Source organism: Muscardinus avellanarius, assembly GCF_963383645.1.
Source record: "Muscardinus avellanarius genome assembly, chromosome: 1".
NCBI classification, from domain to species: Eukaryota; Metazoa; Chordata; class Mammalia; order Rodentia; family Gliridae; genus Muscardinus; species Muscardinus avellanarius.
The window spans coordinates 54,566,169-54,575,526 of record NC_137786.1 but is presented as its reverse complement, the minus strand read 5'-3'; the positions used below and the strand labels follow the sequence as shown (position 1 = coordinate 54,575,526).

General features: G+C 34.2%; 1 protein-coding gene across 1 annotated transcript in view; it reads left to right on the top strand.

Annotated features, from left to right (window-relative positions):
• The window catches only part of CENPK (centromere protein K), a gene marked incomplete at its 3' end in the record, with an annotated part of 26,902 nt that extends 19,060 nt beyond the window's left edge, over positions 1–7,842 (top strand). The window contains exons 5-6 of the mRNA XM_080703724.1: positions 5,157–5,210; positions 7,684–7,842. Coding sequence (XP_080559850.1) covers positions 5,157–5,210; positions 7,684–7,842 — 213 coding nt within the window. The remainder of the gene's footprint in view (positions 1–5,156; positions 5,211–7,683) is intronic.
• Positions 7,843–9,358: the final 1,516 nt, after the last annotated feature.

Genomic DNA, 9,358 nt, shown 5'->3' with positions numbered 1-9,358 from the left:
ATTTATATATTTATTTTTCAGAAAAAAAATCTATCCTAATATGGAATATGGACTCTAGGTACCCACAATGATCTTGAAAAAGAACAAAGCTAGAAGATGTATATTTTCTGATTTCAAACCATATAAAGCTACAATAATTGAAACAGTGTAGTTCTATTCTAAAGGCAGATATATAAACCATTGGAGTTAAATAAAAGCCTAGAGCTAAATTCTTCCCTATATTGTCAAGTTATTTTTGACAAGGTTTCCATGAACATTTGGTGGTAGAAATAATAATCTTTTAACTAAATATTGTTGAAACATAATAATTACATGGAAAAGAATAAAGTTGGACCCTTACCTAATCCCATATACAAATATTAACTCAAAATAGATAAAAGACCTAAATATAAATCTTAAGACTATAAACTTTTAGGAGAAAATCTGGGTCATAAAACCTCACAACATTGAAATTGGCAGTGATTTCTTGGTTATGATTTCAATGGCACAGGCAACAGAAGAGTATACAAACTCCCTAAAAAATAAAAAACATATTGTATATCCAAAGACAATGTAAACAGAGTTAACAGTTACTAATAGAATGGGATAAAATATTTCCAAATGCTATATCTGAAGGTATATTAATGTTCCAACTAGAAATCCTAAAAATTAACAACAATAAAGGCAAACAATACCCTTTAGAGATAGGTAACAGACTAACATAAATAATGAATCTCCACAGATAACCAATCTTAGTTGTCTGTTGGATGGAAAATCTTGTTTCTCTAGTTCTGATGTGTGTTACCTATTTCTTCTTTGTAGTTAATCTCTTTGAGTATTTTCTCTAGTGCTGGTTTTGAAGACATAAATTCCTTCAGTTTCTGTTTGTCATGGAAGCTTCTTATTTCTCCATCTAATTTGATAGAAAGTTTTGCTGGGTAGGAAATTTTTGGCTGGAAGTTGTTTTCTTTCAAAATTGGGAATATGTTACTCCAAGCCCTTCTGGCTCTCATAACTTGGTTTGGGAAGTCTGGAGTGATTCTAATTGGCTTGCCCCTGAATGTCACTTGGCCCTTTGCTTTTGTTGCCTTTAAGATTCTCTGCTTGGCTTCCACATTGGTCATTTTGACAATTATGTGGCGTGGGGATCCTCTTCTCCGATCCTGTCTAAAGGGAGTTCTATACGTTTCCTGGACCTGCATATCGACCTCTTGCTCTATGTCTGGAAAATTTTCTGCTATTACTTCCTTGAAGAGATTGTTAATCCCTTTGGTTTCACTTTCTTTTCCCTCCTCTATTCCAATTATTCTTAGGTTAGCTCTCTTAAAATGGGCCCATATTTCTTCAATGTCAGATTCCTGCTGTTGGATATTTTTTCCTAGATTAGAAACTATGCATTCATTTTTGGAATGATCATCTTCTAAGAGCGAGATTCTATTCTCCATGTGTTCTAATCGGTTGTTTGTACTTTGAATTGAGGCCTTTACTTCATTAATTGCATCCTTTATCTCTTTTTGGCTCTCTCTGAGTTCTTTTCGAAGCACCTCTATTATTTCTACAGTTATTTTCCTGATTTGATCTTCTAGAAATCTCTGATTTTCTGTTTTATCGGGTTCTGATGTTGTGGGGTTGTGAGCATTCATTGCTCCAGTATTATTCCTCTTTCCCATGATTTTGGAAGTTTGTGCCTTCTCTGGGTTCTTCCCTTGGGTCACTATGACTTCACTTAAGGTGCTCTGGATCTCGAGTCAGTAGTATCTCAGACCCCACTACTCCTTTACTGGGTTGTATCACAGAGTCTCCGACCCAGAGAGTCGATAGAGGCTGCTTTAGACTGTGGGGGGGTGCCAGGTTGCACGTTCTCCTATAGTGTGATATCACTGCCACCACCCCTCTCCCACTGGGTCAAGTCCCAGTGAGTACAGTACTGGGATTTCTCCGCTGTGGCCCGCAATTTGACTCACTGTTCTTGAGTACGCAGATGTAGCTGTATTGAATTCGGTGAATTTGGTGCTGTTGCCGCCGGTGGCAATATGGCGCCGCTGCTACGCCCTCGGCTATGGGGCTGGCGTTTTTTTTTCTTGGTTTTGATTTCCACTCTGAATCCCTGCAGCGTGTGCTGAGCTCAGCCACTGGGAGCTTTAGATGCCCTCTGCGCCGAGAAATCCCGCCTGGCTGTTCCGCAGCGGCTCCCCTCGGCTTGCTGTGGCCGTCCCGTGAATTCGCCGGTGCCACCGGCAGTATGGTGCTGCTGCCGCTGCCGCGTCCTCGGGCTTGAGGATCTCCTCTGTGGCTCTGTTCTCAGTCCGCTTTCTCTCTGGAGCCTGGTGATTTTTTTTGTTTCTCTGGTGATGTTGTTTTCTGGCTTTGAAAGGCGCTGATTTTGTGGTAATGGAGATTTGTTGTTAGCGGGGCTCTTAAGCCCTGCTTTTCTCGGTCGCCATCTTCCCGGAAGTCCAGGACTTTCTAATTCAAAGAAAAATACAAGAAAACTAGAAACCAGATTCTACATCAGATCATTAACATTAGTTGAACATCACCATTAACATTAAATATTATTTGAAACATCTTCCTAAAAACATATATATAGGTGACTGATTGATGAGGTTTTCTATTTGCTAATATAAATTAAATATTAAATATAATTTTATGTAAATTTGATCAAAATGAGTGAAGTTGGATGGTTGAACTTAGATAAATATTAATTTACTTAATGATTTGAGTTCTGGGAAAAATCTTTCAAATATAAAGAAAACAAATTGTGAACAATACAAAATAAGATTTTGTTTAACTTTCTCAGTTTTATGTGGTATTAATTGACTTCCTGGTATGAAAACTAAGAAAATTAACATGTTTTGCTCTTATACAAAATCTTTCCAATTTTTTATGTTTTTACTTTGGTGGATTTGTAGTATTTATATTATCTTCAGAAATTATCATTCACGTATTTAACCATTCTTTTTGTACTGGAGTCAAACCTTAATATCATTTACCATTGAGTTAAGTTTAATATGTTGATTCAGTTGATGTTTTTTTTTCCAGTTTATTTTTCTTTTTTTACTTAAGTAACTTGTTCATGAAGAACGTTTGGGTGTTTTATTCTTTGAACTCTAATATTTTATTTGCCTTTATTCCAAAACATGTTTCTGCACATTATTTTTTTTAATATCAAGATTTGCTAGGCATTGTTCCTTATCTTTTAAGATGGAATGTGCTAAGCAGAAGTTTGAAGCCAGCATGTAGATAATTTGCTATTTTTTACTATAGAGCTGAATAGTTCTTTGAACTTCAGTAGCTTAAAGGATATGTCACAAAGCTGGTCATTCAATATCAGTTTTTATTTAAATATATATATATATATATTCTTTCTTTGGACAGATTTATTTCATATTTCATGAAGTTTTTCTTTAATTATTATTTTTATTTATTTATTTATTTTTTGGTGGTACTAGAGATGGAACCCTTCTACCGCTGGGCTACACTCCCAGACCTATTTTTATATTTTATTTGAAAACAAGGTCTCTTAAGCCAGCGTGGCTGGCTTCAAACCTGCGCGATCCTCCTGTCTCCGCCTCCCAAGCGCGGGGATTACAAGTGTGAGCCACCACGCCTGGCAGTTTTTCTTTAACTATATGTTTATTATTTTCTAGTTGCTTCATTTTTCTTAATCTTTTTCTTCTATATTTCCTTTGATCGTCTCATGCATTTTATTTTCATCTGTGCCTTGCTTCTTCTTTACTATTTAGTTCTATATTTGTATTTTCTTACCCATTATTTAATCATATTTTTATTTTTACTGCTCTTTTTCAGTTAGCAAGATAGTAGAGACGTTTTTGAGATTCAGCTTTACTTTATCTTTATTTAGAAGTCACATATTTTTTTAGTGTTGTTATTCTTTCTTTAACCTATTTCTGTTTCCACAAGATTTATAACCATTTCATGGTTTAATCATTGTTATCAGGAAATTACTGTCAGTATGACAGGGTGACTTTTTAGTTAATAGACTATCTAAACTAAAACCTTCTGATTAAGATTATTGAAAAAAATTATAATAGTTTTCTTTAGAGTTTTGTCTTATTGAACATTAAAAAAATTCACATAAAGAGGTAGAATACATGGTTATTATGGCAGATATTATGAAACCAAAAGGGCCAGGTAGTAAATATACTGGATGATAGATTAGGACTTTAGGTATCTAGAACCTAGGCATAGTAAAATAAGATATTTAAAAGAAATACCTAGTATATTTTGGGTTTAAAACATTAAAGAATGTGGGAGACATTTCTTAGCTAAATGTATGAAAAGCATTTTGGCATTTTAGATGATAGTATGCTCAGAAGTTAGCAAGGTGAAATAGATGTCTTAAAGCTAAAACAGTTTGAAACTCTCAGTAGCTAATTCCAGCATCTATAATTATAAAACTGTGTATTTTTTTTTTCTCTCTTTGGTAGTTGAATCGCATCTAGATAATTCTAGGAAAATGGATTTAAAAAAAGAAAAGACAGAAGTTCAGCACTGTAAGAGGGCAGCCAAGATTGTGAGGGGTCTCACATGTGTGCCTGTGAAAAATAGTGAAAGGAACTCCTGGTGATCAGCATGGAGATAAGATGTGGGCCTTACAATAGCTGTGTCCACATATTTAAGAAATCCTTGGGTAGAATTTGAATGAGACTTATTCTCTGTCACCTCAAGAAAAAAAGGATCAATGAGTTGAGTAAACATTAAGAATTTCAAGAGCTGTGGAAAGATTAGGAAAGTTCAGAAGCAAGTTTCTTGTCTGCACACTATAAACACATTAACACATTGCCTGGAATATCATTTGTTTGGGGAAATTCATTGGGGGATTGAAACATCAGACTTTCATTTACTTGTTTACATATAATGTGTATAATATAATTTATCTACCTTATGTTTATGGGTAGTTAAAATTGTATCTTATAAAAGTTTACTGTCTTTAGAACTTGTTTAAACTGAATTTTTGGGGTCTGACAAGTATAAAAAGGTTATTTAGTTAGGGAAATCCTTTTTAAATCACCTAATTTTGAGTTTCATATTTATTACCTTGTACCATTGCAACTAAGAAATAGTAATTTTTTTAAATCTTGTATTATGGTTCAATATTCTGCCATTGGCAGAATTGAAATATTAATTGTTTGTTATTTACAATTCTCTTAAAGAAAAACACTCAAGCAAGAACTACACAGCTGATAACACTGCATGAAATATTAGAGGTAAGGGTTTAAATTTTTATCTTAAAGCTAGCTCTTAATTAGTCATTTGTAAATCATACTTAGGTTTAAGAAAAATATTTAATTTTAAGGTTTATATCAATTTTAGTAATTATACTTATATTTACCTTTACTACACAATTGCTTTCTTCAATATATTTTTGGAAAATATTGTTATTTTTTAAAAAGAACATGAAGAGTTGGGCGTGGTGGCGCACACTTGTAATCTCAGCATTAGGGAGGCTGATACAGGAGGATCACAGTTTGCAGATAGCCTCAGCTACTTAGTGAGGCCCTTTGCAACTCAGTGAGACCCTGTTTCAAAATAAAGAATGAAAAATAGGGCAGGGGTTATAGCTCAGAGGTCGAACGCCCCTGAGTTCCATCCACAGTACTGAAAAAAAAGAACAAGAACATGAAGTTAATTTTTTTTTTTTTTTTGGGGGTCTGGGGATGGAACCCAGGGGCATTCTACCGCTGAGCTATACCCCTTGCCCTATTTTTTATTCTTTATTTTGAGACCGGGTCATGCTGATTTGCAGAGGGCCTCACTAAGTAGCTAAGGCTTTTTGAACCACGATCCTCCAGTCTCAGCCTCCCGGATGCTGGGATTACAAGCGTGTGCCACCACGCCTGGCATGAAGTTAAATTTTAACCTTTAATTGTATTCCTGTATTATTGTAGATTTTTTAATTTTTTATGATGTTATTTATTATTTACATAGTAAACTCTTATGCTGTTACATTGATAGAATTTTATTTGACAGTTTTGTATTCTAAAATACATAAATGTGCTTAAAGGTTCTTTCCAAAAAGCTGTAGAAATTTGTATATAATTTTCTTTAAATAACATTAGTTGTCATAATGTAAGAACTGAGTAATTCCAACCTTTTCTGTTTGACATTTTTGTTTAATAAATATCTTTGATTTTTTTTTGTGTGTGTGTGTGTGGTACTGGAGTGGAATCTAGAGGCTTTTCTACCTCAGGACTATACTCCCAGACCTATTTTATATTTTATTTGGAAACAGGGTCTCACTAAGTTGCTGAAAGCCTTTCACTAAGTAGCAGAGGCTGGCTTCGAACCTGTGTGATCCTCCTGTCTCAGCCTTTTAAGTACTAGGATTGCAAGCATGTGCCACCATACCCGGCTTATCTTTGATTTTTTTTTAAAATGTGTTTTAACTTCAGCTAGATTATTAAATATATTAAAAACTTTAGAAAATCTACATATGAGAATGTGTAGCAAATTTAGCAGATAGGAAAATAAAATGGTCTATTATAAACAGGATATTTACCAATTCCTGTGCCATTTCTTTTCAACACTGGTAAGTTTAGAAGGGTACTCTCAGAAAGCATGTTTCATTGTGATTTAATGAATTGGGTGCTGTTATCTCTGTTTTTATCTAACTAACTAGTTTCAGTGTCTCGGGATGTGTGTGTTTGTGTTAATATTCATTGAACTCAGGGTCGATCTACCTCTGATCTACACAACCAGCCCTTTTTGTATTTTTATTTTTTTTAATTTTTTTTGAAACACAGTTGTACTAGGTTGCTAATGCTGTTCTCAAATCTTTCATCCTGCCTATCTCAGCTTCTCACATATTGAGATTACAGGCATAAGCCATCATGCCTGGTTTATGATATCTTTCTTATAAAACATGCTGTTGGCCGGGCGTGGTGGCGCATGCTTGTAATCCCCGAGCTTGGGAGTTGGAGACAGGAGGATCGTGCAGGTTCGAAGCCAGCCACTCTGGCTTAGGAGACCCTGTTTCCAAATAAAAATATAAAAATAGGTCTGGGAGTATAGCCTGGAGGTAAGAAGGGTTTCCAGGAATCCCAGTACCACCCCCCAAAAAAATGAACAAAAAACATGCTATTGCTTTTAAAACAAAATACAAATATTGATTGGTTTATATTTAGAATTTTTTAAGCTTTTTTAGTGTGTGTGATACTGGAGATGGAACCCAGGAGCATTCTATCTCCAAGTACCACCTCCTGCTCTGAGATGAGCAAGTAAGGACACCTAACTGAGGATGATGGGAGAGGGGAAGAGGGAAATTCTCTAATACACATGATGTACATTCACAAATATATCAAAATCAATCACTAAGCTGAACATAGGGAGGGGGCAGGGAATGGGGTGGGAATGCAAGAAGGGCTAAATGAGTGATAATGTGAATGTATGCCTCTACCTTCTTGTACCCCATTAAGATGCATTATTACAATGCCCAATAAAAAAAGGCTGGAAAAAAATTAAGATACAGAGGCGCTTTTTTTTTTTTTTTTACTTTTTCTACTCACAAATATGTATAGTCTTTTAAAAAATCAAATCAGTTATTTAAGTTAGTACACAAAAGTTATGCTATAAACAGTGTTTCAAGGACAAAGTCAACATTTTTCATGGAAAACTTTGTCTTATTAAAGTTATATAGACTTTTTTCCAAGTAAACTATATTTTGAATGATATTTTTTCTAGATTCTTATGAATAGATTGTTTGATGTTCCACATGATCCATATATCAAAATTAGTGATTCCTTTTGGCCACCTTATATTGAGCTGCTGCTACGTAATGGAATCGCCTTGAGACATCCAGAAGATCCAACCCAAATAAGATTAGAAGCCTTCCATCAGTAAAAGAAGGTCTCTTTTCACACAGCAAAGAATCTTATTCAAGCATAATGGGAACACCGAACCATTTGAATAAAGAATATTGTTTTCAAATTAAAGCAATAGTAGTATATCCTCTTTTTATCCTTAAATGGCAAGAACTGCCATCTCTTCATTTTTAAAATGGTCCTTTTGATTCATTCAGTGTTTTGGTATTTGTTAAATGTATGAACAGCAATGCATTTAAGAACTACTTTAGATTTATAAAGCATTGAATGTACCTTCATTAAATGTTCTTTGAAAAATCTTTTATTAATTTATGTTGTTCTTAATGTATTTTTCTCTTTATGGTAGTATCTTAGGCATTTTGAGTTCCATTTGGTGCTTAATGCTCTTTCATTTAGGAATTATATGGAAAAGTCATTTAACTTCTAGATTTTAAAACTGAAGAAATATCTAAAGTAAAAAGTGACATTTTAAAAGTATTTAGCAAATCTGTTTCATGTATTACTTTATTCCTAAATTTGTTAAAAATTAGAATATAAACAGCTAATGAATAAAGCTAGAATGAAACTATCTTAAAAGTGTATTATAGACCAGTGACATTGTATATTAATCTGTTCTTGATTCTGCTACAAAATTGTTTTATGACATTTTATAAATTTTCTGTAAATAAAATTCTCTCAAAATCTCTAGCTATTGATGATGTAGCATATTTGTTATATAGAAGACTTTCTGTCAAGTAGATAAATTGTATTATACTACTTTTTTAGTATTGTTTATAAATGAGAATACTAAACCTACTTAGTAATCATTTTCTAAGAGAATTTTTTGTGTGCCTATATACATGAAAGTACTTTCTACTGTATGTATGTTATCTGAGTTTCTTGCTTACCTTAAGTACTTAGTTTTTTTTAAGTAAGCAGATAATACCTTAAGTATACTATGTCTCTCTGTAGAAAATGCACATACTTTTCTCTTTTGGAGAAAAAAAAACTGCTGTTTTTAGGAAAAGATTAAATATAGAGTGCAATGTTTAGGGGATGAGCACTTTTTTATTTCTTTAAGTTTCTTTTGGAGAGAGGAGAAAATGGTTCTAGCAGTATAGGCCTATCAATAATTCCTCAAAAGAGGTGGTGCTATTGTCTGTGAGGTCCTCGGTGTTGTAAATTAGATTGAAGTAGATAAAGACAATAAACAAATTGGTCATTTCATGTCCTCTTACACCTCACAGAAACAGGGTAGCAATGTGGGGAGTGGGGCTTGGTTGCTAAGGAGAATGGCCTTTGGCATTCTATGGTTCCTTCTCCTCCTCTCTCTGCTTCTGGCCTCTGTGAAGCAAGAGCCGTGCCTTATGTGCTCTCTCTCTCTCTGTTTTTTGCCACCATTCCCTGAGCTCTGTAGACCCGGCCTGCCATGCACTAACCTCCTTATCTCCAAAACCTGAGCAAATAAATCTTTCTTCCTCTTAAGTTGTGTGGTCCATTGTTTTTGGATTATAACAGTGAAAAAGTTGATCAAGACAGTTCTTTATTTGGCAGGT